Raw genomic sequence first — 20,794 nt, 5'->3', positions numbered from 1 at the left:
CCAGAAGACAATTTGGAGGATTAATCAAGACATGAGTATTTTCTCATTATTAATTAAGTGTTTTAGACTTTAAAGATTTTAGTTAGCAAAGCAAGTGTATATAAAGAACCTGGGGTGGTGTTGACTGAATTAGAAATCTCCAACTCAGCCATTTTCTCCCTTTTTTTCTTTGCAGCCGTTTGTTATCTATGACATGAATTCCTTAATGATGGGAGAAGATAAAATCAAGTTCAAGCACATCACCCCCTTGCAGGAGCCAAGCAAAGAAGTGGCCATCCGCATCTTTCAGGGGTGTCAGTTCCGTTCCGTGGAAGCTGTGCAGGAGATCACAGAGTATGCCAAGAGTATTCCTGGGTTTGTAAATCTTGACTTGAATGACCAAGTAACTCTCCTAAAATACGGCGTCCATGAGATCATTTACACGATGCTGGCCTCCTTGATGAATAAAGATGGGGTTCTCATATCCGAGGGCCAAGGATTCATGACGAGGGAGTTTTTAAAGAGCCTGCGAAAGCCCTTTGGTGACTTTATGGAGCCCAAGTTCGAGTTTGCTGTGAAGTTCAATGCACTGGAATTAGATGACAGCGACTTGGCAATATTTATAGCTGTCATTATTCTCAGTGGAGGTAAGCTGCTTCTTTGGATCTTCCGTGAAAGAGGGTGGTGTGGTGGTGGGTTGGCTGAAATAATTTGGACTTTCCTTAGTGTTAGGCTATGTGTCTTTTCTCTCTGCACTTACCACACTTTTCATATGGAAAATGCCAATGGTATGATGCCATGGGAGTGTAACTACCTATGTGACATACCGAGAAAGAATATTGTTGACTTCCTGTTTGAAGGCTGTGGGTAACTCAGGTACTTTTCTTTTATTCTTCAAAATATTTTTTCTAGTCAAATCCAAACATGGAAGACAAATGCCCTTGTCTGCTTTTTTTCCTCTTTATTTTCTTTTTCCTTGTCTTTTTCCTTTCCTTTCCAGAAGGCCAATCTATTCTCCATTTAAGTAATGACATATATAACTTTGTAAGACAGTGCTCACTTGACATAGAGAAAGCACCACTGTGTTTGTGATCAAATTATGGTCTGGCCCCAGCATCAGTGAGGTGTTACTTTGAATTGCTTTCCCAGGGTCAGCAATCAAGGAACACATTTACTGAGCCCTGTCTCCTCTCCTGTGTAGAGTCCTCTGTTGGCTCCCTTTGAAGTACCTTTGTGAGGTGGTTGGCTGTGATTAAGAATGCAGTCTGAACCAAAGAATACCCAGCAGAGAAATAAACTGAGTTGTTTAGCCAGTCATTGTACTTTTGGCCTTGCAAGGACATGATCTAACTAACCAACTCCGACAGCCAGGTTTTATACTAAATCCTAGTTTCATTGGCCTTCCACGTTTCCAACTTGAGTAGAAGAAAGTTTTAGTGTCATCTCTTTAATATAAAGATTGTTTTCAAGTGACCGGTTTTCATTACTGAAATGGACTTCAGGCGAGCTTTTTGTGTGTACTCTACAGAATATCCTCTGTGCGTGAAAACTGATGTGTAGGGGACAGTGGTCCTATAGATGTAAGCTGTGTGTAACTAGACAGCATGTTACAAAGAGCAGTCCTTTGTTATCCAATTACTCCAGCACAGAATGCTTCTGAAATCAGGTGCATGGTGTATTAGTAATGATAATAGTAGCAAACACTTATTAAGTACTTACTGTGTGCAGGAAGTGTTCTAGCCACTTCACACACATTCATTTAATTCTCACAACCCCAGTAAGGTAAGTACCATTTTGCAAACAAGGAAACTAAAGCACTGAAAGGTTCAGTCACTTGCCCAGGATTACTCAGGCAGCAAAGATGGAGCCAGGATGATGAACCGAGGCAGTCTGGCTCCAGAGTCTACACTGATACTGCCCTTTACATGACTAGGGTGCATATAGATAACAACACAGCGCAAGTTAACTCTGAAGCAGCACCCCTTTTTTGTGTTATGTTCAATGTAACAAAAATACACTATCCAACATGTTTTGATATCTTGACGGTATCTACTTCTTAAACAAATTGACCCTTGATCATCTGGGATCTGTGATTAATTCAGCAAAGAAGAATGAGATTCCAGTTTATTTGAGGTCCACTGGGAGAAAAAGATTCAATTTTGGAAAACCAGATTAGAAAACAAGTTGGTATTGTTTAACTAGCTAATATTTTAAGGCACATTTTATTTTTATTGAAAGTTGGAAATATAATTATTAACATGTGATATATTTCTAAGATTTTTCCTAATCATACTATACATACCATGTTTATATTCCTTTTTTCACTTAATCATTTTCTCATGCCACTAATGCTCTTTATTAATATTTTTATTAATTTTAAAAATAAAAGTAATACATGGTCATTTTATAATTCAAAGAGTACAGAAAGGTGTAAGTGAAAAGTAAAGCTCTCTATCCTCAGAATAAAATAGGATTAACAGAATCCTATTTCCCCCTACCAAAAAGTTTCTATGTATGTGCTAGCATATATACAATATATATATATATGCTACCATTTAAAAAATTTTTTTAATTGAAGCATAGTTGATTTACAGTGTTGTGTTAATTTCTGCTGTCAAAGTGATCCAGTTATACAGATATACATTCCTTTTTTGTGTTCTTTTCCATCATGGTTTATCACAGGATATTGAACATGATTCCCTGTGCTATACAGTAGGAACTTATTGTTTATCCATTCTATATATAATAGCTTACATCTGCTAATCCCAACCTCCCACTCCACCCCTCCCCCACCTCTGCTCCCCCTTGGCAACCACAAGTCTGTTCTCTATGTCCGTGAGTCTGTTTCTATTTCATAGATAGGTTCATATGTGTCATATTTTAGATTCCACATATAAGTGATATTATATGGTATTTGTCTTTGTCTTTTTGACTTAACTCACTTAGCATGGTAATCTCTAGTTGGATCCATGTTGCTGCAAATGGCATTATTTCATTCTTTTTTATGGCTGAGTAGTATTCTGTTGTGTGTGTATGTGTGTGTGTGTGTGTATACACACACGCACACACACACACCTCATCTTCTTTATCCATTCATCTGTTGATGGACGTTTAGATTGTTCCCATGTCTTGGCTATTGTGAATAGTGCTGTTATGAACATAAGGGTACATGTATCTTTTTGAATTATAGTTTTGTCTGGATATACGCCCTGTAGTGGGATTGCTGGATCATATGGCAACTCTATTTTTAATTTTTTGAGGAACCTCCATACTGTTCTCCATAGCTGCTGCACCAATTTACATTCCCACCAACAGTGTAGGAGGGTTCCCTTTTCTCCACGCCCCCTCCAGCATTTGTTATTTGTGGACTTTTTAATAATGGCCATTCTGACTGGTGTGAGGTGATACCTCATTGTAGTTTTGATTTGCATTTCTCTAATATATGCTGCCATTTTTAATGACTATAATGTATTTCATTTTGTAAAAGACCATTACACACTAAATTATCTTCCTATTTATGTTTGGGTTGCTTATAATTTGTTGTAAGAACCTATAGAGAAGAATATAAAAAATTATGGGAAATGTGTTCTAAATTCCACTGGAGTGATTCTTCTTATGTGTAAATTTCTGTTAACATTTCAGATTATTTTCTCATTCTAAATTACCAGAAGTAGAATTGCTGGGTAGATGGCTATGAACATTTTTAAGTCTTTTGTTTCATTATTGCCAGATGGTTTTTCCGTGTAGTTTGTACCAGTTTATATTCCTACCACAGATAATAAGGGAGGCATTTGAAATAAGCCGTTCAAAGATACTTAGTTTCTATCCAGGAAAGGTCAGACAAGAAATAATCATGCTAAATCAGGGCTTTTTTTTTTTTTTTTTTTTTCTTATTAATATTTTTATTAGTATTTTGGTCTACCTAGGCAGCTCGTTAAAAGTTACCAGCAAGTGAGAATTCACACATTGAAAATCTTAGCCTCATATAACAAACCATAGCATAATCTTATGAATGCTCACAGCTATAAATCAGGGCTTTTTGAACCTGAGCAATGTTGTTTTATGGGCACATAAGACAACAGTATGATTTCATCTAGAAAAAATGACATATACTGCCCATAACACACAAGCTAGATTATTTGAAAATCAGTGATTCAGTTAGACCTTTAAAATTTTTCTAAATTGGTCAAAAATAGCTCTGAGAATAACTTATTCAATTTAATAGATACTGCAGACTTTGGCTTTCAATTATGAAAATTAAAAACGGTATCATTTAAATGTTGATGCTGTATAAAGAAGTTTCTCTTAGCGTTTCCCAGACTGTCTTCACAGTAGCCAATATCCAGATTTCATTAGATCCTCACAACAGTGAAAGAAATCTGAAGGTAGCTGCCATTCATACATTCTTAAAATCTTATATCTGTGGTTATAATGAGAAGAAAACCCTGTGAATCATTTGAGACTTCCTTTAAAAATAAAAACAGAACTTACCATTGACTAGTTCCCATATCACAAAAGGCACATCCTTCCCTGATCAAAGTTTGCTTTCGTAGATGAAGCCAACCTATGGGCACTAGATAAGAATGAATAAACTGGACCCTGTGTTTGTTCAACACCAAGGAATTTGATTCCCTTCTTTATCCAGAGAAGCTGGTTGGGTAGAGGCCAGAGAAAGAACTACTCCAGTCATTTCCAATCCAGAGACTGTGTTCCAAGGGGGATCAGTGTTCCAGTCATCTATAGATGGTGAAACCAACATCCCAGATTGTGGTTTATTGGAGTACAACATATAATTTGTTGTACAACATGTAATTTCTCAATTCCCGTCCTGGGTTTTCCAGAAAGGGAAAACATTTGTGCAAGCAAGAAGGTTTGATGCCGTAAACAAATTTCTGATCCTGCTTATTCTTAGCAAGAGGGATTATTTTCTCCTCTGCAGTTTATTCTGAAGCCTACAGATAGCTTTAGTGACTTGAGAAAGAAGCACTTTGGGCAGGGATCCCAGTGACCTTCTTCTAAGCTGGCCTTAGAATCACAGAAGAGTTTCATTCTGGTCAAGGCTATGAACCTAGACTGAAGGGAAAATGGGGAGATGGGCATTATGTAAGAGTGGGGTGTGAGGGATTGGGGAGATTAAGGGCGGGGGATCCCCAGAGGACCCAAAGGGGATTTTTGGATGAAAGTACCTGATTTGACCCAACTAAGTGTTTGCTGAGAAAACTGGAGTTGCAGTCGTAAAGATCACTGTCACTCAGCTTCAGTCCTAGAAACCGCTGATGCTGTTAGATTTGGTCCTTAGATTGGCCTGGTGTTCAGCATTTCTACTATGTATTCAGGTCGCAAACCACTTGCTGAGGAAGATGACCTAGGTCTTCTCAAGGTTTTCTCCTCTCTCCCTCTTTCTCCTCCGAGCTTCAGGCAAGAAGAATGAGACTAAAAAGAACAATATTCCAGAACCAAAGGACAGCACTTTGTCCCTTTCATTCTCTCATTAGATCCTGACAATTCTCCTGTATTTTCATTCTTATTCCATAGAAAGAGAAGAGAGAGTCATAGACTTAGGTGAGCTGACAACTAGTGAGCAGCAGTGCTAGGAGGGAAACCCAGGTGTCCTCACTGTCACCTCCCAGTGTCTCTTCTGCCACCTGGCTGGCGGATGCGGTCAACTCCCTCAGGGTGTCGGTGGCCCCAACCTGTGGTCCCGTCACTGCTCTCCTGAAGGTCTGGCCCAGAGTCCAGAAGCACAGCTTCCTTGGGAGTGGTGATAAGGGAAGAACTTCCCTTGCCCCCTCTGGTCTCGCTGGCTGGACGGGTGGCGTCAAGCGTAATCACACTGCCTCCAGCGAGGGCATGCTTGCAGCTGGCGCCACAGCCTCACGCCAGCCACACCAGCAAACTCCTCAAACCCACCAGCAACCAAGGCCAAGTAGAAAGCTCAATAAAGCTGACAAGCCCCAGGACACTCCACTGGACACTTTGCCCCCTTGGGCGTTGGCTGTTTGCTGGAGAAAAGCTTAGGAGGGTTCCAGCTGGAACTCGGCAACAGGAAAAACAGGAAAAAGCTCTTTCTGTTAATTCAAAACAGTTTGGAATCCATTACAGTTCTTCCCAAACTTCCAAGATATGGGGAGGAAATTCACTGGATTTTACAATATATTTCTCGAGGCCGATTGTCATCGCCATCCTAATGACAGAGAAGCTGTAAATATTGGTGCAGCAGTCACAGATGGCAAGTCATCCAGCCTCCTCATTTACCCTCTTGGGTCTGGCTGGGTTATACAAACCTCCTATATAGCAATTCCTCCCGTTTCCAGCCGTCCCGGCCGTGTTCTTGCTCTGTGAAGCGATTTCGGACAGCTGCTCTTGGAGCGATCCTGTGCGTTTCTGCTGTTGAGTGGGCAGGGAGCATAGGGTACAGGAAGGGGGAATTGTTCACAGATGTACACCTACAGATCAAGGAAGAGTTAATATTCTGTGACAGTTGGAAAACTCCTAGACCTCTCAGGTCAATACCATGGAGCTCTGTTTCTTACCCTTGGTCCTGACTTATATGTGTATCAATATATACTTTTTTTTTTTTTTTTTTTTTTTTTTTTTTTTTGTGCGGTACGCAGGCCTCTCACTTTCGTGGCCTCTCCCGTTACAGAGCACAGGCTCCGGACGCGCAGGCTCAGCGGTCATGGCTTACGGGCCCAGCCGCTCCGCGGCATGTGGGATCTTCCCGGACCGGGGCACGAACCCGTGTCCCCTGCATCGGCAGGCGGACTCTCAACCACTGTGCCACCAGGGAAGCCCAATATATACTTTTTAATTTGTTGGAATTAGAATAGAATCAAAGTACAGCACCTGGCCCAGAATAAGTACTAATACATCCTTGTTGAATGAATAGTAATCAAATATTAATAATAATAATAGCTGCCATTTATTGAATACTTCATTGTGAACCAGAGTAGATGCTAAGCACTTTACCTGTGTTCTGAATCTTTGTTTAATTTTCCCTGCAATTCTAGAAAGTCTCTCATTATCCCCATTTTATAGATGGAGAAAACAGAAGTTTAGAGAGATTAAGCAATTTTCCCAAGGTCACAGAGCTACTAATCGGTGAGGCCAAGGTCTTATCCAATCTGACCTTAAAACGGATGCCCTTAACTGCCACTGCCTTTTGTGTATTGAGATGTGGAAGCATCCCAGTTACTTACCTTGGACTTGGGGTTCTTTGGCAGTTATCAGAAACTACCCATTTCCATATTGCCTCCAAGTATTTTAATCAAGAATTTCCAGTTAGAGTCCAGATATTACTTCCTGCTCTCCAAAGCCCTTCTCAAGACACCATTTGTGGGCTTCCCTGGTGGCGCAGTGGTTGGGAGTCCACCTGCCGATGCAGGGGACACAGGTTCGTGCCCCGGTCCGGGAGGATCCCGCATGCCGTGGAGCGGCTGGGCCCCTGAGCCATGGCCGCTGAGCCTGCGCGTCCGGAGCCTGTGCTCCGCAACGGGAGAGGCCACAGCAGTGAGAGGCCCGCGTACCGCAAAAAAAAAAAAAAAAAAGACACCATTTGTACCTGACTGCCTAACAAAATTACACCCCAGGTTTGAGAACTGTTCTGGGACGGAACAGAGCCCAGTGTTAATGCCGAGACTGATGCTGGTTCTTCCATTTCTTCCGGTAGCACAGCCCCCATTCGCAGGCTCCCTGCAGAAGCTGACCATAAGCTTTATGTACCTAAGTAAATATGTCCGAGCTTAATCAGATACCATCTTATAGCAGGTTCCGATGGAGAGAAGTGGTTGCAGGAAAATTTGTGAGACAAATTTAAAATTGTTACAATACCTTCCAGTACCTTAATTTCTTCCTGCCCTTCGGAGACTATCCCAACGTCACTCCTCCCGTTCGTGTACAGGGGACCCCTCTCCCTCCAGCTCAGAGAGCACTAAGGATCCGCAGGACAGAGCGGGAGGGGCTCTGGGCTTGTGGGTGTCTGTCTCCCCTCCCCATCCCTAAGTGCCCTCCAGAATCTTGAGGATAGTGACAGCTCGTGTGTCATCCTTCCATTTTACTGCAGGACTGTTTCTACCAGTTAGAAGGGACAGCCGAGCTCTTCTCTGGAACAAGATAGAGGGCACGTGCCTGAGTGGGCCTGTGCTGTTCTTGAGGAGACTCCAGCTCAGGGGACCTCTGATTCTCCACAGCCCAGTGGCCCCCATGTCTTCTTTGTCTGTTGGCATCCTCCTTACTAGTTAACTGGGGGGAGACAAAACCAAAAATATTTGAAAACTGAGGCATTAGTAATACTATGAAGAACAAGAGGCCAACTTTCTTCCATTCTCCTGTGGCAGTTAAATATTCAGCTACTTTATCCGTACAGTGTTTTTGGACAAGACTTAGGCTGGGGTCTGAGTGGTAAAAGTTGTTTTTCTGACTGTTCTCGTGATATTGAGAATAAACACAGACATCTGATTTCTCGTGTGACTGAGCCTTGAGCAGGGCAGTTGAAGAGTGTTGATTACATGGTTCATATCTCCCATCTGGCCCATGATTGTGTCAGAGAGTACTTGCCTTCATTTATTAATTGGAAACTATTGAATGGGCACCTGCTCTGTGTCTGCACGGTGTAGGGCACTGCTCTCTTTGCCTGCTGTCCTGGTCTCCCCACTATGCTGCCGTGACCAGTGGACAAATCCTGTCAGGTGGCCGGGATGGCTTTGAGTAATGACTCAGTGTGGGTTATCTATAAATGTCCCATTAGTTCACTCTTCTCATAACCTCACAGACTCGGTTTAGACAGAGGGAGGTATATTTGTATGTTCTCAGCTGGCACCCAAATTCTCAAAACCAGAGAATTGGGGGTGGGGGTGGGTAGGGAGAAGAGAAACACACTAGAATCATCTGAAAAACTTGAACTACACACGCTCGCATGCATGCGCACGCACACACACAGAGGCTTTTGTCATTTGTGGAACACTGAAGCATCTTTATCTGTAACTGCTTCAGAGATAAAATCCCCTCCTCACCCCAGGCCTGGTAGGCTGGGATCATTCGCTGTACTTGACCTCAGAGACAGACATGGGCTTGAAAGCCAAACTGCTGAGTCATTCCTGTCCCCACACCAGCATCTTGGAAGCCAGTCAGTGGGCCGCTTTGGGGAGCACTTTATCATTTTGGGCTCTCACAATGTGTGTTTAAACTCTGGGTGACCCCAGGCAGACTTCCAGACTGGCACGGCACTCAGACAGATCCTCCGCAAGTGAGGAAGAGTGAAAGTGGCCCTGGTACCAGAGGCCGGCGCAGGTGGTGAGGAGCCCCGCACTCCCGGGGAGAGCGCCCGCCCCCGGGGTCCCGCCGCATCACCCACCGGTGCACCAGGAGAGGCAGGATGGGGCGGTGGGGGCCTCTGGGCTCCCCAAACCCCGTACCCCACCACTTACTAGATGTGTGACTTCAGGCCGTTATTTACCTGCCTGAGCCTGAATTCCTTCTCAGTTCCCTAAGTAAATGAAAGAACATTCTGTGAAGCCTCTGGCACAATGCCTGGGACGTGGTAAGCACACAATAACTGCTCATTTTCCCTCTTCCCTGTACTGTATAATTTGAAGTAGCTCCACACAATCCTGCCAGAGGATTGCTTGAAATTTCACCAATAGCATTCTTAAAATCCCTTAGTACCATATAAATACTCCTAAGGAGATAGCAGCTAATCCCTGTATCAGCTATCACTTTAAGGGGATTAGCTGTGGATTGAGAACAAAACCCCAAAGGACAGAGATACTGGAGGGAGGGGAGGGAGGGGTGGGAGGGGAGGACTCTGGGCCCTGCTGCCCCTGAAGGAGGTACCAACGAGCAGGAGTGTGGTGGGGAATTCTGTAAGTTTGGGGGACATTATGTGTTAAGAGGTCGTATTTAGAGGTTGGAGATCACGCCTATGTTTTTTTTTTTTTTTGGTTGTTTTTTTTTTTTTTTTGCGGTACGAGGGCCTCTCACTGTTGTGGCCTCTCCCGTTGCGGAGCACAGGCTCCGGACGCGCAGGCCCCGTGGCCAGGGCTCACGGGCCCAGCTGCTCTGCGGCATGTGGGATTTTCCCGGACCGGGGCACGAACCCGTGTCCCCTGCATCGGCAGGCGGACTCTCAACCACTGCGCCACCAGGGAAGCCCCACGCCTATGTTTTGAGATCACAGGTTCTTCTCCAAGACGTTGGAAAGGAAGATGTGGGGGAGAGGGGAGAGGTGCAGAGAACAAATCCTTGGCCACTTTTTATTTTGTTGACTCCCTTTGGTTTGCCGTTGGCATTTCTAGAGGTTGAGGAAGCAAGGGAGAGTCACTGGATTCGGAGCATGAGTGTGTCAGGCTTGATGGTGAAGAAAAAAATCACTCTCCATCTTTCCACTCGAGCCTGGTTCCTCTACCTCCCAGTCTTGATCAAAGCTGGTGTGGGACGTAGAAGGGTCAGAGATTTATCTGCATCCCTCGGCTTGAGGGGAGCCCACTGCTCCCCTGGTCCGGACACAGAGAAGGGGAGCAAACCATGGGGCTGAGCTTCACTTGAGTGACCACAAATGATCAGAACAAGGGGACCCAAACCCCTGGTGAAAGGAGGTGGGAAAGATGAGACTTCCCAAGGGCAGGACGGAAGTCTCTGATCCTGTTTCCATTCTGAAAGAGCTGAAAATAAAACAGGTCCCATGCTCCGTTCATGGCAGGTGCCATTGAGAGATGAAACGAGCTCTGAATGCGGCAGAGAGGAAAGAGCTGCCCACCTTGTTACCAGATACTTTTGTGTTCTGTGCTGTAGTTGGGGAGGTGGCTTTTGGAGGTGGTAGTTGAGCATTTGAGGTGGGGGGACTTGGTGTGCAATTGCTATTTAATGGGCAGATAAAAGAAAATACTGCCTGGGCTTGGTTTCATTTTGGTGGTGGTCACCCGCGCCCTCCATCCTAGCCAAATCGTACGTGTCGTTGCTGTGTCATTTTGCGGTTGTCATTTGGGCACAGACAGAGAAAGCATTTATTTAACTGTTGTTTAACAGGGATATGTTAGAACGGGGACCACTTCAGAGGGAAGGACTCCACTAGCCACACGTGCGTTCACGGCAGACATGCTTGTCACCGATGATCTTCATCTGTTCGGTACAAGATCTCTGTTCTGTTGTTCCCTTTCCCTGATAGCAGCCATCAACCACATTTCTCCCCAAATCATCCATTGTTCACACTTCTGATTAATTTAGGCTGGCCTTGCTAGGGTTCTAGACACCACATCCCCAGCAAGGTGCAGTCCCATGAGTGGAAAGGGAAAAGCATCTAGAAGGCGGGGTGGAGAAGAAGGGAGCAATTAAGGGCAAAAGAATAGGAAAGATACAGAGAAGACCCAAGAGCATCGCAGAAATGAGAGGAGGAGAAAGGTAAGAAAGAAAAGAGGCACGTTGGACTGTACTGTTACACTAGTGTGAATAGAAATAGCTAACTTCCCATGTGTCAGACGCTGCTCTGAGCACCTTCCATCTAGTAACTCATTTCATCCTCTCGACAACACTGCGAGCTAGATTACTGTCATGTCTCCATCTTTTAAATGAGGAAACCAAGGTACAGAGAGGTTAAGGAACTCGCCCGAGATTACCCAGCAAGTACGTTTTCAGGTTGACGTTCCAACTGCTTCTCACTACACCAGTGGTGTTTGCTCTCAGCTTCCCATTAGAATCGCCTGAAAGCTTTTAGGAACATTGGCGGTCATACCTGAGGCCAAGTCAATCGGAGTCTCTCAAGATGGGACCCAGGTATTAGTTTGCGTGTTTTTAATTTCCCCAGATGGTTTCAGTGTGGAGGCAGAGTTGAGAATCAAGCCTGCACTCGGTCAAGCCCCGGTTCAAATTTAAATATGAAAAGAACATGGGAAACTTTCTTAGGTTATTTTCTCTTAGCGGTAGGATGGTGGGAGGGAATTGCTACAGGCCAGACCAGTTTACCAAAGACAAACTTGGGTGAATTCAGAGTTTTGCCTCATGATCCCCATGATCCTGACGGTTAGACCAGGAAAGGACCGCAGAATCCCTAACACCGTCTCTAAGGAAGAAGTGAATATCAGCTCGGGGGCTTCTCTGTTTCATTATTGTTCTCAGTCCTGCTTACATGTGTTCAACTACAAGAATGAGAACTTGCCCCAAACCCCAAATGTGTATCTGCATCAGAAATCATTTTCTCATGCTCCTGAACTTATGCTCTACAAATAACAGCTCAGAAACCTCCCATTTCCCAATTGCACACATGCCACCCCACCCCTGTTTACGCTTCGGACCCCATTCCTGTGGAAACTGCCTCTGTCTGAACAAACACAGAGGATAGTAAAATGTTACAAAGCTCCTTTACCTGACTCCTTCTAACCATGACCTTAGGAAAGAAACACCACCGTTGCCTTGAAAATTCAGCCAAAACCCAGAAAGATAAGATGACTTGTCCAAAGTCACATGGAAGCTAAGTGGAGAAGAGATGAGATCAAGTCTTCAGTTTCCAAATCCACTCCTCTTTTTAACACATCTGTGAACTTAGGAAGCAATAGAATAAAGGAAATTGGGGAGCAAGAGTAAAAGGAAGTGAAATGCAAAGTGTGAGCTCCCGAAGGAGCTCCACCCCCTTCAGTTTCAGCCCACACCTGAGCTAAGTTCTTTCATTGCCTTCGGATCAATTTACAGCTGCCCAGCTATCAGACTTCTTTTTCCTAAATGCCCTGGGTACAATCCTTTTCAGATTTGTCTCCATCAGAAAGAAATCCAATAGGAAAAAACTGGGAACAGCATGACAGCAGCAACTAGAAAAGAAACAATACCATGCGCTTTGGTTTTCCTGCATCTCCTTCAGGAGATGCCGCTGTGGCCATCTGGTTCCCTAACTGAGACCCCTCCTGAGAAAATCTGGTCTAGGGAAATGCCTGGCCCAGGTGGGCAGATCCCAGGAGGGTCCAGAGAATTTGAATCTGCTTCAGATAAGCTCTTCACTTAACAGAACCAGATCTGGATAAGATGGGAGCTTTGTAGATTTGCCCACAATGAACAGTGCTCTCTAATCAATTCCAGCGCTGCACGATGGGGACCGGAAAGGTTTCTTTCCCAATTCTTTGCAGCCTGGGGAGTAAGGAACCGGTAATTGACTCCAGCTTCCTCGAGTGTTGGGTCCTGGAGCCTGAGTCAGCACGCACTTTCCCAAAAGGGCTTTCTAGGCAACCTAGGGCCAATGAAGGAGGTCCCTTGACCCTGATCCTATTCCAGACCCCAACTCTAACCCTCAGCAAGGTGTAGGGAGAGGACCTCAGACCAGCCTTCTAAGAACAATACCTTAGCAGGCCCTGGGCCAATGGGAAAGGGAGAAGGAAGAGAAGGGACCCAGGACGGCTAGGTCTTTAGACAGATTCCTGTGGCACGTTTGTGGTGCCCAGCTTAGCTCAGTAAGTGTTCAAGTGTGAGTAGAAGGAAAGTGGAAAGAGAAAGGCAGGGGAAGCAGGGAAGGCCTTGGAGCTGACTGGAGGGTAAAGGGTGGGGACAACCCTGACAAATGCCTTTTGCCCTTGACCCTAGGGAGTGCTTAAGACCAAAGGAAGCTTTTTTGCTTTTTAAATAAGCCAAATGTTTTAAGTTTAATGTGTAAGCCTGTTGATATACTTTTCTATTTAGATTTTGAGTTAATTTCCCCTGTTTAATTATGCGACTTTGTAAAGGGAATTACAAATAAGAATAGAGCTTACAACTTTTGAACTAGGGCCTTAGAGATCACCTCTCTAATCCAATCCTCTTCGTTTACAGAGGAGAAAATTGAGGCGCCGTGAACTTGATCAGTTTGCCCAAGGTCACAGAACTGGTTAGTGAGAGACCTAAAAGTAGAGCGACCACTTTCCTGCTCTCCTGCCCTCCATTCTTGCCTTGACTGAGGCTCAGTAAGGGCGACAGTGGGACAGATCTGTAAATGATCTAACTTGTCACTAGAGAAAATATAAATCAGTGGCCACAAAATTTCAGCCAAACTTCATCTATCACATCATAAAAAATAACTTGCCAAAGAGAGGTTTGAAAATCCAAACCAGATCCTTCTCCACTCCTAGAGGGAACAGTTCCATTGTACTGCACGGCAGCCAAGTGTTTCCAGCAAGCCCGATCAGCTGCATTTGAGGGTTTGCTTGTTTGAACTGTCACGATAAATGAAACCTAGTAGATTAACATAATCTCTTCTGCAGAAGTTCAGACCCCACGGATGCTGCTCTAGAGGAAGGAGGAAGGAGAAAAGGGTCTGAGGGGCCAGGGCCTCAGTGAGCAGAGGGTCTGCACAAGGGTGTACACCGACGCCTCGACACAAAATGCTGCCACTGCCAAAGCACATGCATTTGCTGTCCAGTCCAGGCCTTTGAAATCTGGCACGTCTGTTCAGGGGGAGGATCGGCAACCATTAAACCCAAGGCACCAATCCAGGATCTGGTTTTCCTTGAAGTGTCAGGGGGTTTCATTATTGCATAGCAACTGTGAGAAAGGACAACTCCTCCAGGGGTGTGATTCTCTAGGCCAGGACTAAATCATCTGTTTCATTCTCAGAAGCTGAGATTCTTGCTAATGTTTCCAAAATTAAGTGCTAAAATTAAAAAAAAAAAATTACTCCAGTCAATGGGAGATGTTAGAGAAGTTGAGGGGAGAAAATCAAACTACAGGTAACTTTCTGTCTGTAATTTAAAATAAGAAAAAAGAAAAAAAAAATTAAGAGCATGTCTAGAGTTCCGAAAAGCCCACCTGAGACCGTTCTCACCTTGCTCTCCTGTGTCTCATCTCAGCGGGTAAAGGTTGCTCGAGTTTACTAAATACAGGAAAACGCTATTTCCGGAGACTTCTTCTTTGTGCATTGATCCTGCCTTTAGGCTTGTTCACCAACCAGAAGAACTGTACTTTTCAATTCAGGACTCTTGGCTAGAACAGCCTTCTCACTCATAAACTCAGCCAGCTGAGTGCTTCCTGTGTTTCCACTGGAGCCTCAGAGATGATCAAGACATAGTCTCTGCCCTCTGATCTCTCGTGGCCAAGTAGGGGAGATAAACAAGAAAATCAGTACCTATAATACAAGGAAATAAGAGTTAAGAGTATAGCATTCGGAATCAGATTCAACTTTCAGCAGTGCTGTTTACTAGCAAGTGGCAGATCTTGGGCAGGATCTAACTCCTTTCTCTAAATCTTCATTTTCCCCTCCTTAAAGCACTGACCTCATGGAGTTATTGTGGAGCTTAAATGATATATTGTATATAAAGCCCTCAGTACGAGTTTTGGGAAATGATAACCACTCAATAAATGTAATCTACTAGGATAGTAGCAATTGAGGTGTTTGTAGAATGCTATGAGGACCAGAGAAAGGGGATTGGAAGAACAGGGGCAAGGAAGGGATGATCTCCAGGAAGGCTCCAGGACATAAGGACACGGGCTAGATTTTGAAGAGTAGGCTGAAATCAGTAGGATGGTTGGAGGGCAGGTAAGACTGCTCCCAGCAGGAGGAACAGAACGTGCCTAAGCACAGTTATGACAGAATGTAGGATGTTTGAGGGACTTGGTGTGGAAAGGGCTTAAGCAAAGGCACAATGATAAACGGAGGCAAGACAATGAGGAACATTAAAAAGGGAAGTAAAAACTTTTATACAGTGCTTTAGTTTACAGTTAAGGGGAGAAGAGTTAAAATGAGAAAAAGAGGGTGATTGGCCTTCAAGAGCTAAAATTTGGAATCAGTACAAGATATCAAGTGAGTGACCTGAATGTCATACATAATCTCTGTGCCCCTCTCCTGAGCCTTAATGAGAAAACCGTATATTCTAACCAAACTTAGAAATTAGAAAAAACAAAAACAAACACTCAGACTTTCCACTTGGAAATCTAAAAACATGTCTCTATATAACTCTTAGATTAAAAGTGAAATCAAAATAGTAAAACAGACTATTTAGAAAAGAACTGTGAGAGTATGATTTACCAAAGCTATGGGGTGAAACAAAAGTGACACTCAGAGGAAATTTTAGAGCCTTAAACTCATCTATCAGAAAATAAGAGATACTGAAACTAAATGAATTAAGCATTCAACCCAAGAAATGAGAAAAAGAGGAAAAAAAAAAAACCTAAAGAAAGTTAAAAGAATGAATTAGCTAAATTGAAAACAAAAGGCAATTTTCAAAAACAGAGTTGATCAGTAAAACCAGGAGTTGTGCTTTTTTAAAAAGCAAAAAATACATAAACCTTTGGCAAGTCAAATTTTTAAGTGAGACAATACACAAATAAAAAGCATTCAGTTAAAGGAGTTATATATAAAAATAATAAAAGAGATTCAGATTCTAAGAGAATATTATGTGCAACTTTATTCCAATATAAATTACTAAAATTTTCCTTTATAAGTAGTAGAAAACCTGAATAAATTAAAAACTATAGGAGGAAAATTAAAGATAGTCAAAGATTTACCACCAGGCTCAAATGGTTCTGCAAATAAATTCCAAGAAACCATCAAGGAATAGATCATGACTACATAGAAACAGAAGGAAAACTTCTCAACTCAGTCTATAAGACTAGTTAACATTTATTACCAAAAGAGGCAAAAGGTAGCACACACACAAAAAAAGACTCTGGACCAATCTCACAGATTTAAAAGCCCTAAATAAAATATTAGCAAACAAATGCAAGAGTATAAGAAAATCTATTAAAGTAATTCACTACACTAGATTAAGATAAAACCATATGGTCATCACTCTAGGTAGAAAAACTTTAAAACATTTGATGAAATGCAACAACATTCCTGACTAAAACAAATTAAACACTTTAAAACTATTGGAGAGCCAGGAGAAAAACCTATCCACCATAATCCAGTAAACATCATACTTGTGGTAAACCATTAGAAGCATTTCCTTCAAGGTTAGGAATAAAACAAGAATGCCTCCCAACACTACTATTATTTAATACCATACTAGAGACATTAGCCAATGCAGTATGGCAAGAAAAAGAAATGAGAACTATAAACACTGGAAAAGAAGAAATAAATAAAACTATGATTATTTGCAGATGAAATTGTCTGTCCAAAAATTTTTTTTAATCCATGATAAAAACTATTTGAATTGACAAGAGTGAAATTGGAATAGATTCAATATAACAAAGCCAATCATTTTTTTCTAAACATCAGCAGGGATACATTAGAAAATGTAATGAAAAAGAAGTATAGAATACAAGAAAGTAAAGAAGTAAAAGTAAAGAAGAATACTAGAAAGTATTTAAGGTTGACTCTAAAAAGATCTACATGAAGCAAAAACATTAAAAACTTAAAAGTAATTTAAGCTTGCCATTTAAAAGTTCAAATAAGGAAAAGTATAAAGAAGAAAGTGAAAATTACCTGCAACCTCACTAATCAAAAGAAGCCTATGTTAAAATCTGGTCTGTCCTTCCCAAGTGTAACAGTATTTGAAAACTATGTCTCGTCTCTTCGAAAATGCATGAGCTATATTAAGCAAAAAGATGACAAAGTCTGTGTTAAAAGTGTGTTTAAAGTAGTGGTAAGAAAGTAAGTAGAGGTTATAAAACATAGACTCATCAGGAAGGAACAGAAGTTGAAAATGAGATTTCTGAGTGAGTAGAAACATGCCAGCAGAAGAGTCCCCCGTCTGGTGAGACGATTGCCTTGCCACCCTCTTCTGTCAACTGGTCACACAGATTTCGTCTTGGCCAGGAAGAGAACGGCCCTGGAAAGAGCTTTGATAGTCTTGGTTTTCATTCCATTCTCCTTGTATGCAGTTCTTGCCCACTATCTGCTTTCCCTTCCTCCATACCCTATTTTAGAACCAAAGCAAAACCAACAAAAAGTGAGTTGTTTGGCTGAATATGCCTCAGATGTGGAGCCAGAGAATTTTGTAACTGAACCTGCTGTTCTGTCTTCCATTTCTGCTCCCCCAGACCGCCCCGGTTTGCTGAATGTGAAGCCCATTGAGGACATACAAGACAACTTGCTGCAAGCCTTGGAGCTGCAGCTCAAGCTGAACCACCCCGAGTCCTCTCAGCTCTTTGCCAAGTTGCTCCAGAAAATGACAGACCTCAGACAGATTGTGACAGAACATGTGCAGCTGTTGCAAGTAATAAAGAAAACAGAGACGGACATGAGTCTTCACCCGCTCCTACAGGAAATATACAAGGACTTGTATTAGCAGAGAAGTCCGAGTTCACTGACAACATTTTCCTTCTTCCAATTGCACTATTATTTTGAGGGAAAAATCTGACACCTAAAAAATTACTGTGAAAAAGCATTTGAAAAAGAAAAGGTTTTAGAATAATAGATCTATTTTATGCATATTGTTTATAAAGATACATTTACAATTTACTTTTAATATTAAAAATTATTACATCGTGAAATTGCTGTATTTGCTATATTGAAATTGTTGTATTTGAAGACTGAGTCTGCTGTGTCCCCCACTCCACCCTCCAGGCTTTTTTTCCTTTTATCTCCTCCCTCTTCCTTTTCTTTTTCCTTCCTTTCTTACACATGTGAAACACTATGAATGGAATTGCTGATCAGTTTTCATTCTCAGTCGAATAATTTTTTGTACTCAATTTACAACTTTTCTGAACCTTCTATCTGCTTTAAAAATCACAACTAAGAATGGAACTTCAGGACCAAAAACTGCTCAGAGCATGTGTTTCTTAACCCAGAAGTACTCGTTTGGGGCGTATCCCTAAGCCTACAAGAATTCAATCTTCTTCCCCAATGCCAACCAAGATTTTCACTCACCAACAGCAGCCTCTAACAGGATACCAAGGCATGTGCAAATACCCAGTGGCAGGTATTAACGGCTAGATGCTGTGGGTAACACAGAAGTGTTATAAGATGTGGCACCTGCCAAAAAGAACTTACCATTGAATTGAGGAGAAAATATGAATCCTTCTTAAAAACAGATTAAAATACACAGTACAACCATGTGCCAAATGAATGGTTCAGACTCCAAGTACTCTAAGAGTTCAAAGTAATGAAGATTGGAAAAGTCATGAGTGACTGTAAATTCATTCAAGTGAGCTTCAAAGGATGTGTTGGACTTGGGATAGGTAGACAGTGGAAGAGAAGACATTCTAGGGAAGCAAAATCGCAGGAATAACAACAACAAAAGGAAACAAAACCAAAATAAAACATGAATGAGGGAGAAGGGCCGCATTCTGGTCCCGACGTACATAGAGCAGTGTTGCTACAGGTATTCTGCTGGCCTCCTTGGGACCACCTTGCCCAGGGAGCTCTGAATTTTGTAACCTCAAAGGCTAATTATCTGTTTAGGTAATGCATGCCTCCCCAGCAAAATAGATGATATGTTCCCTAAAAGCAGGGACCTTCTTGGCATAATGCACAGATTTGTTGATTGAGGCCACCAAGTTCATTAGCATTGCTTAGCCATGAACACATATGATGACTTTGAAGAACGCCTCTCAGCAAACTATGCTGAGGTCTCTCTTCTCTAGAATGATTATTTCCACTGACCTAAATTATCCCCCTGCCGCTTCTCCCTTAGTTTATCTTTCCTCGTGGTGTTGATACTGAGGAGGACATAACTTTCGAGGCTTTCAAGCCAAAATATCAGGAAAGACCTTTTCATCCTTTACCCCAAAATAAACAGATCTCCAAAGAGTCAGGTTAGAGCAGTGAGTCCTGACCCCAGCCCTAAAAATGCAAGATCCCTAACCCTTTAGGAGAGACAGCTCCTGAGCTCAGACCTTTAGAACCAAAGGACTGAGGTCGTTGTATAAGTGACCTCAGAACGTTGGAAAGGAAAGTGACAAATTCAGTCCATCATGGGGCTGTTTTTTCTTTCCTTGATGCCAAGCAGCTAGCGGCTTCCCTGCTGTGCCTCCTGGAGAGTTATCATTGGGGGATCCTGAGAAAGAGAGAGGGTGCGGGCAGTAGACAAGGTGAGGATTCCACCTCAGAGGAGATCCCTTGTTTACAGGAGGGCTCGAACAAAGAGCCTTTCAGTGCAGCCACGGCCAGTCCAAAGCCTCTCCACGTTCTCGGGGCTGTCGTTGCCAACGCAGGGAAGAAGGGAGCCGCTCTCAGCTCTTTGGCACTGATGGTTAGCATTAAATAGCTTTTAAATCCTGGCAGCTTTCAAATTCCCATCTCTCTGACTTTTTCCCTGTGGTTTGGACGGTCATTTGCTAAATATTTTACGACACGTCCTATGCAGCCTCCAGAGCTCCCGCTCCACTCTCTGGACTCCCTCTCCCCCAGGATGATTCACAAGTTCATCAACAAATGTATCATCAGTTACTCACAGCACTTTCTCCGGACACAAACACACTTAGGGATTTGTGTTGACAAAAATAGGAAGAAAAGTAACCGTGGTCAAGAGCCAAAAAAAAAAAAAGGAAGAAAGAAAAACGGTTTTGAGGCTCCCACAAGGGCCCTCCCCCAGCACCCGCCTTGGATACGGCCTGGCTCCTCCCCCACCTCCCCGCTGCCCATGGAACACTGGAGCGGCGGGGCACCCAGGGCAGAAAGCGTATCCGCACACCCTGCTTCTCTAGACACGATCAGAAATGGGGGTGACCCAGGGGCTTCTTTTGTAAACTGTAGGTGAGGAGCAAGAGGACTGGGGCTCTTCAGTAAGAACTTGGGCTGGGAAGCCAGGCTGGTGCCACCCTGCAAATGCTCCATCGTCAGCTCGGGGGCAGAAACCGGAGGGTCGGCTACATCAACTCCGCTGAGGGCAGCAGGGCTGAGGGACCAGACTGCTGTGTAGGTTTACTTAGTTGCTCCTGGATTCCAGTGGCTTTTTCTTGGCCCCTCGAGGCTACCAGGCGAATCATT

The 20,794-nt window shown here is 43.2% G+C and overlaps 1 protein-coding gene across 2 annotated transcripts in view; it reads left to right on the top strand.

Moving 5' to 3' along the window:
- The window catches only part of PPARG (peroxisome proliferator activated receptor gamma), a gene marked incomplete at its 5' end in the record, with an annotated part of 71,445 nt that extends 53,201 nt beyond the window's left edge, over positions 1 to 18,244 (top strand). For both annotated transcript variants that reach the window (XM_079712100.1, XM_079712101.1), the window contains 2 exons: positions 176 to 626; positions 17,905 to 18,244. In XM_079712100.1, the coding sequence (XP_079568226.1) occupies positions 176 to 626; positions 17,905 to 18,152 (699 nt within the window). In that variant the 3' untranslated portion in view covers positions 18,153 to 18,244. The remainder of the gene's footprint in view (positions 1 to 175; positions 627 to 17,904) is intronic.
- Positions 18,245 to 20,794: the final 2,550 nt, after the last annotated feature.

This window comes from Hyperoodon ampullatus, assembly GCF_949752795.1.
Source record: "Hyperoodon ampullatus genome assembly, chromosome: 10".
NCBI classification, from domain to species: Eukaryota; Metazoa; Chordata; class Mammalia; order Artiodactyla; family Ziphiidae; genus Hyperoodon; species Hyperoodon ampullatus.
This window is presented reverse-complemented; position numbering and strand designations above follow the sequence as displayed.